General features: G+C 34.2%; 1 protein-coding gene across 8 annotated transcripts in view; it reads right to left on the reverse strand.

The window, feature by feature from the left end:
• Positions 1-16,878, reverse strand: part of LOC132095474 (zinc finger protein 385B) — a 147,468-nt gene that overhangs the window by 20,996 nt on the left and 109,594 nt on the right. For all 8 annotated transcript variants that reach the window (XM_059500516.1, XM_059500517.1, XM_059500522.1 and 5 more), the window contains one exon: positions 2,316-2,426. In XM_059500516.1, the coding sequence (XP_059356499.1) occupies positions 2,316-2,426 (111 nt within the window). The remainder of the gene's footprint in view (positions 1-2,315; positions 2,427-16,878) is intronic.

Genomic DNA, 16,878 nt, shown 5'->3' on the forward strand with positions numbered 1-16,878 from the left:
ATAAATTAAAAAGGATAAAATGTCACAGTGCATGTTAAATAGCCTAAATGAATTTGTGTTAATAGTATAATTAGAACTAACAATATAATTCGATTTTTTTACATGAAAAACTCCTGTATAAAATGGGACCGCAACCTTTATATCAAACATTTTTAAATCATCCACAACTGAGCAACACGAGAGGGGGATCTGCGCCAGATCGCGTAAAGTGAATGTGATGAACGGTCATTTTCAGATGCAATGAAAAAAAAAAAAAAAGCCTAAATTAGGCCCATGCAGGCTCTGCTCTCAAGTATATAATACTTATAATTACTGTTAACCCAGAGTAACAAATTTTAACAGATTAATCGCCTTTTTTCATTTGCTGCATGTTTTCTTTATTTATTTATTTTTAAACACGATAAAAAATAAATTACGTTTGTGAGAGAAAAAAAAAAAAAGTCGTGTAGGCCTATAGGTTTCATTTTAATGTATTAATCACCTATTTTCGTTTGCTGCATGTTTATTTATTTTTTTTCATGTATAAATTGCATTTTATTACATTTAGAAATAATAACGGCTGGCCTAATAATGTTATCATGTACAAACAGGATATATTTAATTCCCTTCACTTTACAACAAATCCTTTAAATTTAACAAATATATCAGAACAAAACAAGAATTAAAAATATAGAATTCTAATGGATAAATATAATTGCAGTATATAAAAATATAGGCTTAGCTATAAACAAAAAAATAATAATAATTTAAAGCTAAGCATAAGGTAAGGTTTGGCTTTCTCATTCTCTCACTCGGGAGAAATCCGTTTCCATATTCGTGATGTTGCCCATTTGAAGCTTAAGTATTATTTGTGAGGTAAAATAGGCTTCGTTGTACATGCATGTTTCAGTATCGATGGAAAAAAATCATAATTAACAATATGTGGAGTAAGTGGACCGCTGCTAACGCTGAATGTCTGGTGAATGACTGCTGTTTCCAGTGAATATGTGCACGAGACACCAGCGCGATCAAACAGCTGAAACAGAAAATACTCAATTTTTGGTCACATGTAAGTATCACATGTTCTGAAAAAATATTAAGCAGCAGAACTGTTTCCAACTTTGATAATGAATAATCATATTAGAATGATTTCTAAAGGATTATGTGATAATGATCCTAAAAATTCAGCTTTGCATCACAGAAATAAATGATACAAATGAAACAATTAAATTGTAATGATATATCACAATATTACATTTTTTTCTGTATTTTTGATCAAATAAATGCAGGCTTGATGAGCATTAGAAACTTCTTTCAAAAACATTAAAAATAGTAATGTTTCCAAACTTTTGGTCTGTACTGTATATTTATATTTATATATATATATATATATATATATATATATATATATATATATATATATATATATATATATATATATATATATATATATATATATATATATATATACACACATATACATACATACATACATACATGGGCCTTATATTTATTTACTGCTTAATAACAATAGCATGCATATGATCCTTTGTGTAAAGGTCTTCTTTTATTTTTGATGAGTAGACTGTAGCCTAAGACTATCTTACGTTTTAAAATTAACTCACTGTAAATGTTTGAATATTTTTTAAAGACGTTACAATGTTATATCATAATGTTATTGTTGTTTTACTTCTTCTTTTTATCTCATTTTACAATTACATTCATTTCGCAATCCGTCCCTTTGCGCCACCTGGCGGTAGTTTCGCGAATGATTTTAACACGCGACTGAATTACAGTTACCGCCGTGGCACCCGTGCGTACAGTGATATCTGTGTTGAATTGCTGTGTGTATTATGGAGAGCAATCAACACAGGTAAAGAAAGAGAATGAGAGAGCACTGAAAAACAGCAAACATAATCGATTTGATGAAACCATTCAAATGATCCAACATGCATCTTGTCGAAAATGGCTGAGAAGTGTTCATTAAAAGCTGGCTGGAGGAACTGGCAGCATCATGTCTGTTAAAATTACCATACATTAGCACACTTACCTTGTTTTGAATGATTAATGAAGAGCGTTGCCACTTGAACCCTAAACGGCTGTACTGGGGCTACTTTTAATCACCCATCAGCGTGCAGAGCGAAACACAGCACTATAACAGCCACTTTTACACAGACAGAACTAGAAAGGACTAAGAACATTTCTCTTTCCATATTGAAGAGAAAAGGCTATACTGGAAGGAGATGCAGTACATGCACAAACCAAAGACAAACATTTACACGTCCTCATATAAACACACACAAATAACCAGAGAAAAGTTAGTTTTTTGTACTCACATCTGAATTAAAGCGGAGCTGACAGATGTTGCAAGAAATAACTTGCTTTTTCTTGGGAGGAATGGAGACTCCAAATGTGTGGTTGATTACTGCTTTCTGGACGGGGTCCATCTGGAAGACAAAGAGCAGAGGAACACTTGAGGGTGCTTTCACATTAGAGATTCTGGTGTGGACCAGAGTCTGTTTGTTGTCAGAGTTTGAATCGTTTGGCTGGTGTGAAAGCGGTTTTCTGAAGTGAGTGCACTAAAAAAAATTTCAGTTCGCAAAGGTAATCTGTCTAATTTGTGGATGTGAACTACTATTAATGATGTTACTTTATCATCTTTTTTATGTTTATGGTCACACGTAATTGTATGAACCATTTCTAATAACCTGACATGTTTCTGACACTAAATCAAAGTTGAAGTCAAATAAATGCTATTATCCATAAAAGATGCAATAAACTGATCAAAAGTAACAGCATTATAATGTTACCAAAATTTGGGGTTTTAAATAAATGTTGTTCTTTTCAAATTTCTATTAAACAAAGAATCCTGTAAAACATGCATCACAGATAGCAAAAATTATGAAACAACTAATAGTAAGAAATGTTTCATGAGCAGAAAATCCACATGATTTCTGACAAATCATGTTTCACTGAAGACTGAACAATTACTGATTAAAATAAAAGAATAAATTACATTTTAAAACAGACAACAGTTATGTTAAATTGTAATAATATTTTGCAATATTATTGTTTTTACTGTATTTTAAATCAAATAAATGCAGTCTTGGTGAGCATAATCATGTATGGTACATGTATATGCTTTGGGTTAGTTATAAAAAGCCCGTTTCAGGACTATTTCATATATCACATTATTAAAAATGTTGTTACTAGGATACAACTATTTGAAAATCTGGAATCTGAGGGTGCCAAAAAAATTGCAATGCAATGCATATAATACTAATCAAAAATTAAACTTTGATATATTTACGGTAGGAAATTTACTAAATATCTTAATGGAACATAATCTTTATGTAATATAGTTTTTGGCTTATAAGAAAAATCAATCATTTTGACCCATACAATGTATTTCTGGCTATCGCTACAAATATACCCTTGCTACCTATGTCTGGTTTTGTGGTCCAGGCTCACATATGTACTATTAAGGTACTAATACGTACCTTTAAGGTACTAATATGCACTATTTTGGGTAAAATAAGGTAGGTAAACAATTCCTGATTTACTAGAATAAGATTGAGTAATGTAGGAGCAAATGACAGCGTAAACAAACCAACCAAATAAAAAGCGTGAAAGAGATTTGTATCATAAAATTTGCAGAAAATATTCCTCTTTGAAAACTTTAAGATTCTAATTCGGAGCCAAAGTCCACGGACTTGTCAGAATCGAGCCACGTTGATTCTGCAAATTAAAGCTTTGAGATTCCATCTCTGCTCAACAGCTGCTACTTTTGCAATTTATCATCAGGATGCAAGCGCCTGTGTTCTGTGCACGCAAAGGTTTAGTTGTAAATTCAAAGTGAGAAAAACACGAATAAAACAGTAAAGCTGGCATCTTCTTGTCCTGACTCATTACCTAGTTGCAATGGGACACAGCTGCTGCTAGTACTCACAATACGGTCGCATTGGTGAAAGCACCAAAAAGTATCATTTGTAAAGTGTGGAATCAGCATTAGAAAAGAGAGTCAGTGAGATGTGAATCAGACACGCAGAGTGTCCCCTGCATTAGTCAGTCTCTACGACTTCAATATAGGTTTTGATATAGGTTTTTAATATATGTGACATATATAAAATTGGCCGTTTTCCTATATTATATGTACATATATGCACACATATATATGAACATATATATGTACATATATGCACACATATTTACACATATATGTACATATATGCACACATATATTTACTTTCACTTTCACTTTCTTTCTTTCTATTTACACATATATGTACACATATATATGTGCATACATATACCTATATAGGTACATATATACACGTATATATGCACCTACATGTTCACCTATAATAGTAAAATTAAAATCCATAGCTGCTAGGCAACATAAACATAAATACTTGAGTAAAGTCATGAGTACTCACCAAAAATGATACTCGAGTAAAGTACTGATCCCTCAAAATTGTACTTAAGTACTGTACTCAAGTAAATGTTCTCCGCTACTGTCCGGCTCTGTATATCATGTTAATATATTGCCATAGTTAAATTCCATAACATGCCAATTACATGTGATACCAATTTCACGTGTTAACACATACATAAGTTCTTGCATAATTGTTTTCGTTAATTCTTAGTTTTTGCCTTGATAATAGAAAATATGAGCTAGGCATCATGTATGACAAAAATGGGATATGAGCTACAAAATGACCAGATCCTGCCATTAGCTATATAGAAGACATATCTTGTATGTATAGGGCTTATATGTGGATATGAAGAAGCAATACAGGAGACCTATATTTCCTGTATAGGCACTTATATGCACCTCAGTTTTGCCTATATGTGGCATATATACGCATATATGCAGTATATATATGGCATATATGCAGTGTATATACGAATATATGCAGCATATATGCGCATATATGCAGCATATATATTATCATATATGTGCATATATGCAGCATATATGTGCATATACACTACATATAGGTTTCATATATGCGCATATATGCCACATATAGGTTCTTTCCATGTGGGGATCCCAAGCTGCAGGCAAGACATCTGTTTAATGGCGAGAATCAATGGCGGCCTTGCTGGTCCCTGGGCTCTACCTGATAAAAACAGATTACTGAACCAAGGAGGATGAAGACAGGAAAGCAAATGTGATCTCTGCCACATCAGAACAGGAGAGTATCCAAGCACCTCTGTGGACTTGATCACTTGCAGCTTCTGAAGTTCTGCCAGCTAGTTATCCTTCATTCAAGCAAATAAAATGAAATTCAAGCAAACAAAAGCCTTTCATAAACCTTTACAGATATATCCTCATTTTCTCCAATTAAATTCTGAATGCTCGTTATGTGACAGCAAAATGACAACAAATACACTTTATTACTGTGATCCAGGAATAGCTCAGAGTAGGTTTGGTTTTAACATTCATCAGCATGTTTTTAAATCAAATGAATATTTTCATCTAAACAACAGCTCTTTTCAAGACTCCGTTCTTTTTATATAAAAAACGTATTTGTCCTCTGTCTTTTGAACACTGAATAAAAACATCCTAACCGATTCTTTTTGATGATTTGAAAAAAATAACGTTTAACATTTAAAAGCAATTATAAGACATGTAAAAGTAAACATCTGGTTTGTGCCAGAGTGAATATGTCAATCATAAACGATTTAAAGTGACAGTCTGTTATTATTTACCAACCATATTAATTATTTATTTTTTTTGCTGAAAATTAACAAAAGAATGTTTTTTTAATTATCTTCACAACATCTCATTTATAGTTCATAGTTACCACAACTGTCAAGTTCCAAAACACTATATATAATATTATTGCCTGTTAAAAGAACTCTGAATTTATTATAAAATATAATTTATTTCTGTTATGGAAACCTGAATTTTAGCAGCCATTACTCCAGTATTCAGTGTCACGTGATCATTCAGAAATCATTCTAATGTGCTGATTTGCTGCTTTTTTTCTTTGTAAAGCATATTTGTTTTTACAGGATTGTATGATGAATAGAAAGTTTAAACAGCTTTTATAGATAAAATAATTAACCCAATAAAAATATGCCACAAACATGTAACGCTTAAATTACACACAATTACAGCAGCAATAATGATAAGGACTATTCAGTAGTTTCGAACTGTGGTAGGGACATGTTTCCGTTCATATGGTGTCCCAAATCTGTGCTCATGGATCTGAGAATTTAACGAGACAAGAAAATAAACGGACAAAATTTAACAAGCTCTAAAATATGTGCTGTGAAGCGTCCAACAGGATTACGCACATTGTTTCACTACTTCTCGAAGCCATGCATGAAACCCTGGCACGAGAGAGCGGACTTCTGAGTTTGCCTCCAAGTCATTTAACCATTTCACACACTCACTACAGCCGTCTCTCCAAGCAGGAAAGCATTTCACAGCTCACTTAATAGACAGACAGAACCCCCCTAGCATATTCAACTTCAAACACAATCCTGGCATATTTTACCTGGAGCAAACGGAGAGTGTCCATAGCACACTTTTGTGTGGAATCACAAGAGAAAGAGAAACCAGCGGAGACAGAGACAGACAGAGACGTGGTGTGGCGTGCGCTCCGGTAGCGATGCAGTGGAGGTCTGTTCTCACAGCAACATCTCTCTTTCTCGCTCTCTCTCACTCCATCTCTCAAACACACACGCACGCTCGCTGTCACCCTGCCTGCCTGCTGATCCTCGCATCTCAGGCTGATTAGCTCTGAATAACTAATGAGCTTGGGTAAACAGGAGTCAACTCTACACAGCCAATTCTGTTCACTACTGATAAGAGTTTGTATGAACTTGGTCCATTAAGTATTTATGACAGTTACCCTTTGAGATGGATGGATTACACCTAAAGCCTTGACTTTATTTAAAGTTTTTATTTTTTTTTTATTTATTACTCGTTTTCTCTTGTTTGTGATAAGTAGGGAGGTAAGCTTTTGTATATTTTGTTTATTATCTGAATTCTAGGTTAGAATCTTTAATATAGTTAGCTTTGTTTTGTTATTTATTTTGGCTTTTCCCCCTCCTGAAATGTATATGCTCTTTTCTACCTTATGTTTAATAAATTTACTCTTTATACTTTAAAGTATCTTTGGTGTTTTGAAGCTTTGGGAGTGAGAGCGGGGACTCCAGGGATCTTATTTGGATCCCTGTTATTTGTTATGAATGTTTCTTCTGTTCTCTTTGAGTAGAGACTTTTGTTAATTCGTAATGTTTTGAATTCCACATTTACCAGCTAGATGTTTAGCTTAATGACGTCTCAAGCCCCGCTCACAGTCTCAGTGACAGCAATTAAATCACTGGATCACTGGAAATCAGCAAGTCTGTAAAAAGACCTGTTATAAACAAAACAAAACAAAAAATACTATACACACACAAATGCACACACTTTTCGGAACATGTTATCATGCTACAAATATGCAAATTATGTAATCAATGACAGTTCTCTTCTGTTAAGTCCGATAGCTACTGGACTAAATATGAACCCACCACCTTTTTAAGCAGACTTGGTTGCATTTTGCTGATGCCATTTTATCCTTGGATAAGAGTTCCTTCCTTTTTATTTGATTAGGGGACGGTAAAGTAGACTAGCAGCCATCCATTCATAACCTCTGCAGGTCACTAATGCAGTTCCTCACCACTAGACCAACTCTACAAAACCACAGCACAGAAAATGCCCCCTACCACCCCCAAAACATCCTGTTTTTAAAGAACCCAAAGTCCATAGTTGCAGTCTGTCAGCTCTCTGACATGCTACCTGTTGTGCATGATGCTGAACAGCGGTAATCTGTAATTAAAATCTAGCTCTCCCACCACAACAAGCACAACAGCTATCAGTGCAGGGAAGTTACAGGCTAAAGATATAATGACTGCGGGAGATGGAGGGGTCAGTGGAAAAGATACAGCTGGTGGGACTGTTGTTGTGCTCTTCCACTGCATGTGGCTGGAGCCACTGATGTGTATTCAAAATCTGCCGTACGGTACGCAGCTCATCCTGTGGTGCTGGAATAAATTAGACAGAAGGGGGAAACTGACGATGGAGGGGTTGCAATGTCCTTATATGGCAAAACATGAGCTCATGAATATTTATTAGTTTGTACTGACATTGCTCAGAGATTAGAATTTGAAATGTCAACAATGTGATTTTAAATTAAATGGACAATCAGTTTTTAAATGTCAAATGTCAAAATACTATGAAATCAGAAATAACATTCAAAAACATGAATAAATGTAAATAAATTGTAAATTGTAAACAGTACACTTAATGGCTATTTTATTGCCCTATGAAATTCCTTTCCCCCGCAAAGTTGAATGAATTTTGTAATTACATTTTAATAATAGAAAAGGATGCCCAATCAATTTAATTCATAAGACTTTAACGATTTTATAATTTCTTGCAATTTTAATAATAATTTTCCCTCCAGAAATTCTGTATTGTTTGTTTAATTTAAAAACAAAAAAACAAATATATATATATATATATATATATATATATATATATATATATATATATACACTGTATATATATATTTTTTTGTATTCTATGTTTATGATAAATGACTAATTCCTTCTCAAAAATGGTGACAATTAAACCAATTCACAAAACTTTTTATTCATACTTACTATACAATGAATACTGTTGTATAAATTTGTTCTTTTCACTCAATGCACAAGATAACATGAACGTGACTATCTTATTTATTTTTTATCAATGTATCTTTAAACCAGTTAAAATTACACAAATTTAAATGTAACGTTTGCTTTCGTATGTTCGATCAGTCAAGATTCACCACATCTTGCATATGATTTTCATATTTATGTCTCTGTTTAAGTCTGTTCTGACTCTTCACTCCATCTTTTTTTTTTTTTTTTTTTACCTCTCATACAAACACAGATGATGATGTCAGGCTTTGTGGGTGGAGCTCCATCTCATCAGATTTACCTGTCAATCAGGCATTGTTAATCACATTAGCTTGAGTGGAAGTGAAGAGCTCTGTCACTGTCAAATGAATATAAATTACACTTCCCTGCCATTCACCTCCATTCCGACATAATTAAAAAGTAAACAAAAAAATGAAATTTGAAAAGTAATATCATTCAGAAAGAATGCGCTCACACAGATCACCTGCAAAGTCAAGGAAGCAAATAAATGAAAGAAGCAGATTAACTGATTGATATAAACATGCAAATCTTATCAAATCCGTTGCCAAGCCATGACATTAGTGAAATGGAAAGAGAAAACAGCCCAAGAATCATATGGTTCATGGTAATGTCCACTGTGGCATCTCTCAGGGACAACACTCACAATACAACAGTCTTTTTTCTTTCTTTCTCTGGCTGTCTCTGAACCTATTTATGAGCTCCCTCAATGATATCTGTAGCTCTGTAATAGCAAGAATATCTTGGAGTGAGTCGATAGCTGTGACCTTGCCAAGGCCAGAGACCGTCTCTGAAGCACAGAAAGCACAGCAGATGGATAATGTGGTGCTTCTCTTCATGGCTGAGAACACCTGGCCGAGCACTGGCCTCAGTCTGTTGTGACTCTGGCAGCATTGATTTCAGTCACAGAGAGAGAGAGCCATGACTATGTGCTCGCTGTAATCAGGCTAGGATCCCTGATCGGGCGCAGTGCTCTCAAGCACATAAACACAATCACGCTGATGACTAACTCCTCTGTATCCAATGCTGCCGCAACTGCCTCCATCACAGAGATTTATTAAATATATTTCACAAATCATGAAACAAATTAGCCGGATTCCACTTACTGTTGTTATGATTTGTATTCATCAGCGTCAGGTTTCAATCGGTTTGGTTAACATTTTTCTTCCACCAATGTAGAACAATAAAAAAAAATATATATAATAATAATAATCAGTTGTAATAATAAAGTTGTACTTCAAAAAAATTTTTTTATCAATGTTTACTTTTTGTTTATAATTAAACAAATATATATTTCATTTATTTTATTAAATATATGAATATTGTGAAATATTACAAATTAAAATGAAATAAAATGTATTTAAATATATTTTATAACGTTATTTATTTCAGTGATGGCAAAGCTGAATTTTCAGCATTATTACTCCAGTCTTCGGTGTTGCATGATTATTCATGATTATTCTAATATGTTTATTTGGTACACAACACCATTTCCAATTAATGTCAAAGCAGAAAACAGATGTGCTGCTTAATACTTTGTGTAAACCATGATACATATATTCTTAGGATTCTTTGAATAGGAAGTTCAAAAGAACAGCATTTGTTAGAAATTGTACTTGTATTAAATATATATATATATATATATATATATATATATATATATATATATATATATATATATATATATATATATATATATATATATATATATATATATATATATATATATATATATATCATCATGCTAAAGGCAGAATGTGTTTTTTGAGATATCGTGCTCCGTAAGACGGTGGGCTTGTTAATAGCAGCTTGGAGGACTTGTAGGCTTCTCTGCATGTGGAGTGGAGGAAGCACTAATTATACATAAGGACACCTGCTCATGATGTTCCACAAACAGTGAGCTCTGACAGTGTGCCAGGAGAGGCATATGTCAGGGCACACACACGCACAACTTGTTTTTATGACACAACGGCAGTTCGGTTTCCTCTGAATCTCTGTTGAGTCATGCTTCTTATGCAGTACTTTCAAAGTAACTTAACAATAATCATATTCATGCTGTAATTTAAAAGAGGATATACCAAACTTCCACTATACCAAACTTCCAGAAACTTAAATTTGACTGTTTACTCTACAGATAAAAGTGAGGGATTCAACTGAAGTTCATTTAAACATTTTTTTCATTTTTAAAATGATGATATCACTAAAGCTTGTGCTGTTGTTTACCTTCCCTTCCAAAATGATGTCACTTCCTGAAAGATGATGGCTTTTGTTATGTGAAGGGATCGTACCAAAGACGGACTGGATGTGAAGTGTAACTGAGTGTAACTTTAATTCAATTTCAAAAACTTAAAATGTAGCATATTCTCAAACCAAACTGGTGAAATTCTCACTTAGTGATGTCCTGAAGAAAACTGATTTCAAAGTTTAATGTTTTATTCAAGATATTAAGACACATGGAAATGTACTGCATAGTAAATGACCCGAGCATAGATGCTGATTGGAGGGGAGTCACCATGACAAGAGAGGTAGGAGAGGTGAGTTCAGTATAAGGGACAAACAAACAACAGCGCTGATCAAGCGATACCTCCAAAATACCCGCAAATCATGCGCACCACTAACTATAATTAGCCTATGCCATTCCTGGAAAGCTCAACAGAGACTACTGTGATTAGTTTCATTAGGAGAAAATAATTCATTTGATGGCCTTGCAGGGAGACAGTATAATTACGCTAATTTTGCGGTGGTGTGATTGCAGCCCGGAGAACCTCTTGATTTGCACCAACAGTCAAGCAGTAATTATGACAGCTTCTGCTGTGTTTATTTGTTTATTTTTTGTGCAATCCGTTGGGTGCTGGGCCATAAAAACAGTGCAGTCAACTGCAGACAGATCTGTGAGATTTAAGAATTTACTTCCTTTTAACTGCAATTAGAATAAAATTAAGGTGTAATAAGAATCAAATTCACACAAAGGAAGCTGAAATGTACTGGCAACTGAAAAAACAGGAAGCAGAATGTACTGAATTCCATTTTGTGTGTGTGTGTGTGTGTGTGTGTGTGTGTGTGTGTATATATATATATATATATATACACCATATTTTTCGGACTATAAGTCGCACCTGAGTATAAGTCGCACCAGTCCAAAAATAATTCATGATGAGAAAAAAAAAAGAAAAAAAAACCATATATAGGTCGCACTGGACTATAAGTCGCATTTATTTAGAACCAAGAGAAAACATTACCGTTTACAGCTGCGAGAGGGCGCTCTTTGCTGCTCAGTGGTAGCTTACAGAAGCACTGAACAGTATAGAGCACCCTCTCGCCATTTCTTTCGGTTCATGTCAAATTAATTTTGATAAATAAGTCGCACCTGACTATAAGTCGCAGGACCAGCCAAATGCAGAAGAATGTGTGTGTGTGTATATATATATTTATATAGTGTTGTCAAAAGACCCGGTACTTCGGTACCAAGTCGGTACTAAAAAAATTTAAATGTGACGGTACCAGGTTTCTTTAAGTACCGGTAGTACTGAGGTCCCGTTCAAACCCGGTTCAGCGCTATGATTTCCGCGAAGCAAAAAATGAGGACAGAATCTCAAAATCCAGTCATGAAAATGAAACTTACATTTTAATATGGACAGTCATAGAATTTGTCAAAGTTACCATAAATTAATCAAATCAAATCTCCATATGGACCAGTATCTGTAAATGTTAAGCCGCAAATGTTGTTTGAAATATGAATCCGTGTTCTGCGCGTCTCTGTGTGAATTTATGAATGGCAGAGACGTGCGGGTTTGTTTACTACATAGACTGAAGCGCATGACGCTTGCATTAATTTCAGCATCTGAGCTTTAGAGTTCTCTCTCCATCAAGCGATCTTTTCAGTTTCTCACACATGCAAAAGAGAGAGAGTGAGAGTCTTACCACGCTGAATCGACACGCTATATGTAAACTATTCTTTATTGTCTTTTCGTGTAATGGAGTTCATTTAGAATTATTCATATTCATTTTTGAACAAGCAGAAGACATACCGGTTTCTCCGGTAGTGGGCGGAGCTAATGCGCAAATGACAATTTCATTGAATCAGCGTCAAATCACAATTTCATTTTGATTTCAGCAAATCAGTTTGACCGAACGCAGACAACGTGATTAATATTCATGAACCCAGCAGCTCATCAATTCATAGTGCATTGGATATACATTAGTATGATAGTAGAATTAGTAGTAGTATTATCTTTTAATAATAATTAATATGAATAATAATTAATATGATCTATTACTATTTTTTTTACAGAAACCATCAATGACCAAAAATATCTTAAGCATCACCACCAGTTTTAAGTTCAGTTAAAATGACAAATATGCATTCATTAGCCTAAAAGTTCATTTTTACATAAAGGCATTGTGGTAGAAATATTACTATTATTTAGTAAAATGTATGTGATACTGCTACTACTGTTGAAAAAATTTATAAAACTTTATTTTTTAAAGAAATAAATCACAATATTTCTTACATGTTTTAATTTTAATAGAAAATCCCCTTTATTCACCAGAAATAAAATGTTTAAATTTCATAAATTAAAAGACAAATTAAATTTGGGTGAAACTTTTTTTTACTGTTTTTCATAATTATATAACCTGTAGAAAAACTTTAAACACAATTGTAAATAAGTATAAAGAATGGCATTGGTTTTATTTTTAGTGCTAAAAAGTTTTTTTTTTAATTAGCATATTTTTGTGTTTTGCTTTGGTACCGAAATTGGTACCGAGAACCGTTGATTTTCACTGGTATCGGTACCGAAGACTGAAATTTTGGTACCGTGACAACACTAATATATATATATATATATATATATATATATATATATACACACACACACACACACGCACACACACACTGGCCACTTTATTAGGTACACCTTGCTATTACTGGGTTGGACCCCCTTTTGCCTTCAGAACTGCCTTAATTCTCTGTGGCATAGATTCAACAAGGTGTTGGAAACATATGGACATATATACCAAAACAGAGATTTTGGTCCATATTGACATAATAGCATCACACAGTTGCTGTAGATTTGTTGGCTGCAGATCCATGATGCAAATCTCCCGTTCCACCACATACCAAAGGTTCTCTATTGGATTGATATCTGGTGACTGTGAAGGCCATTTGAGTCAAGTAAACTCATTGTCATACCCAAGAAACCAGTCTGTGATGATTTGAGCTTTGTGACATGGTGCATTATCCTGCTGGAAGTAGCCATCAGAAGATGGGCACACTGTAGTCATAAAGGGATGGACATGGTCAGCTACAATACTCAGGTAGACTGTGGCGTTTAAACGATGCTCAGTTGGTACTAAGGGGCCAAAAATGTGTGCCAAGAAAATATCCCCTATACCATTACACCACCACCACCAGCCTAAACAGTTGAAACAAGGCAGGATGGATCCATGCTTTCATGTACACAAAATTCTGACCCTACCATCTGAATGTTAAAGCAGAAATTGAGACTCGTCAGACCAGGCAATGTTTTTCCAATGTTCTATTGTCCAGTTTTAGTGAACCTGTGCAAATTGTAGCCTTCTGCTACTGTAGCCCATCTGCTTCAGGGTTCAACGTGTTGTGCATTCAGGGATGGTATTCTGCATACCTTGGTTTTAACAAGTGGTTATTTGAGTTACTGTTGCCTTTCTCCCATCTCTAAACAGTCTGCCCATTCTCCTTTTTGGACCATTCTCTTTAAACCCTAGAAAATCCCAGTAGACCAGCAGTTTTTGAAATACTCAGACCAACATATATATATATGATTGAATTGAAATTGAAAAGACTTTGTAATTTAATTTGGAATGGCACACCATCCTTGTTTCACAATGACCCAAGGCTTGGCCTTTACTAACCGCTTTAAAGAGAGCACAGTCACTTTGAGTCACAGCAGGACGATGCATTGCGGAGAGTGAGAAGAGTGACAAGAAAGTGAAAGAAACAGAGGGAGTAAGTGAAAAGAAAGAAGGAGAAAGGTTTTGAGCCACACAATAAAACCATGGCAGTTAAACAAGCCCCACATTCAGACTGACTTTCTATTTCAGATCCCATCAGCCTCTCTCTCTGTCTCCCTTCATTGCCATCACCACAGCAGTCTGGGTGTGGAGATAAAAGCACAAATCGATTTTGCTCCCTCTTATTTGGGGGGTTGGCAGGGGCTGGAATCAATGCATGAGGGGTCAACACGACTGCAGACTTTCCCTCAAACGCACACTGGCGACGTTCAGAATGAAACATACTAGGACTGCATATCTTGGAAAAAAAAAAAAAAAAAAAAACTGCCATTATAACGTTTTTGCATTCGAATGTGGATTTTTATTTTAAATTCGACGAATATTCGAAATTCTATTTTTTTTTTGACAGCCCTAGAATCGCCTATGCGATTTTTTGTTGTTGTTGACATTTCTAATCGTAAACACAGCCATGTTGAAGCCTGCAGTAAATGTTTTGCATTATGACAGTCCACTCTGCTTATTGTTTTTCGAAAATGTTGCACTCCTGTTTGACATTGTGCACGTAACTTCACGCCAATAAATCATCAGAAATATTGGTCTTTACATTCGTCCTGCCTGTTGTCCGTGGATTTACCTATATTTGGTGTTATCTGCCATATAAAATTTATTTAGACATGCAAAATCGATTTTACAATCGGTTCAATGAACACTTGTCACTCAAATCAAAGAGGATTTTTTTCACAAAAGTGACAACCCAAGAAAGCAAAGTAAACGGTCTCTCATTTGTAAGTTGCATTGATACCTAGTGGTGGATGCAAGTAAAACAGTTTAACAGTGCCTCATTTTTTTTCTTCTCACCTGAAATTCATGCAATAAACATGTTTTTGACAAAGATTTTAATTTGTTTGTGGTCTATAAAGCCTGCATCAAAATGAGGTTTGCCATTATGCGCCCGAAGGCACGGGTTGAAGACCCAGTCAGTGACGTCACGATATGCTAATTTGTTTAAATTCATACCTACGCCATCACCATCACCAAAATTTTCCTTTTTTTTTTTACATTGAAATTTGAAAAAAAAATAAAAATAGACCGACCTACCGACCCTTTTTTTTTTTTACTGTTACTGCAAACCAAAATATTTTTAAGGATTGCCTCAGGTCTTAAAGGGACAGCAGCCTATAAATACCTGATGCTGTCATTAAAGCTAATCAAACAATAAAACACAGCTTTGACAAAGATTAATATACATGTAATTTATACAGTGAACACTATGCAGTGTTATTTTGCACTTAATTATGACATTTCTGTACCGGAATACTGCCGTCCTTATTTTATTTGTAACTTTGTCCTGTTGTATTTATCTATTGCAATTTTTGTATTTCCTCTTATTTTTTTCCCCAACCTTTTCACTTGTCTTTAATCATTTTTTTACTTTCTTAGGCTAGTGTTTGCTGTGGTATCGAAGAAGGTATGTTAAATGATAAATGGAAAGCAACAATGAACCCAAAAATTATCCGATCCGTGACTTAAAAAAACATTGAACCACTAGGTCCAACAATATACAAAATTACAATAATTCAGCAAAAAAAAAAAAAAAAAAAAAAAAATCCTTGTGGTTGGCAAAACCACTTCCTTGCTGCACGTGAACACTTACACAACAGTTCAAAAGTTTGTAACATTTTTTTTTTGTTTTTCAAAGGTGACCCACAAGGCTACATTTATTTGATCAAAAACACAGTAAAAACAGGAATAATGTGAATTATTATTACAAATTAAAATAATTGTTGTCTATAATCATATATTTTAAAACAATTTATTCCTGACATGGAAAGCTGAATTTTCAGTATCATTACTCAAGTCTTCAATGTAACATGATGCTTCAGAAATCAATAAATGTGCTGATCTGCAGCTCAAGAAACATTCCTTAGGATTCTTTGGTGAACAGAAGGTTCGAAAGACCAGCATTTATTTTTGTAACATTACAAATGTCTTTAGTGTCATTTTTGATCAATTTAATGTGACCTTGCTAAAAAAAAAAAAAAAGAATTCATTTCTGAAAAAAATAAAAATAAACATTTCTTTACCATACTTAGTTATTGATGAGGGCATGTTGCACAGCCTGCCTAATTTGGCATGGCTATAATTTCTGCAAGCCACAACATTTCTAACTCCGTTTTAATCATTGAAAAAACATTTTTTTTGCTGTCC

This window comes from Carassius carassius, chromosome 19, assembly GCF_963082965.1.
Source record: "Carassius carassius chromosome 19, fCarCar2.1, whole genome shotgun sequence".
Lineage (NCBI taxonomy): Eukaryota > Metazoa > Chordata > Actinopteri > Cypriniformes > Cyprinidae > Carassius > Carassius carassius.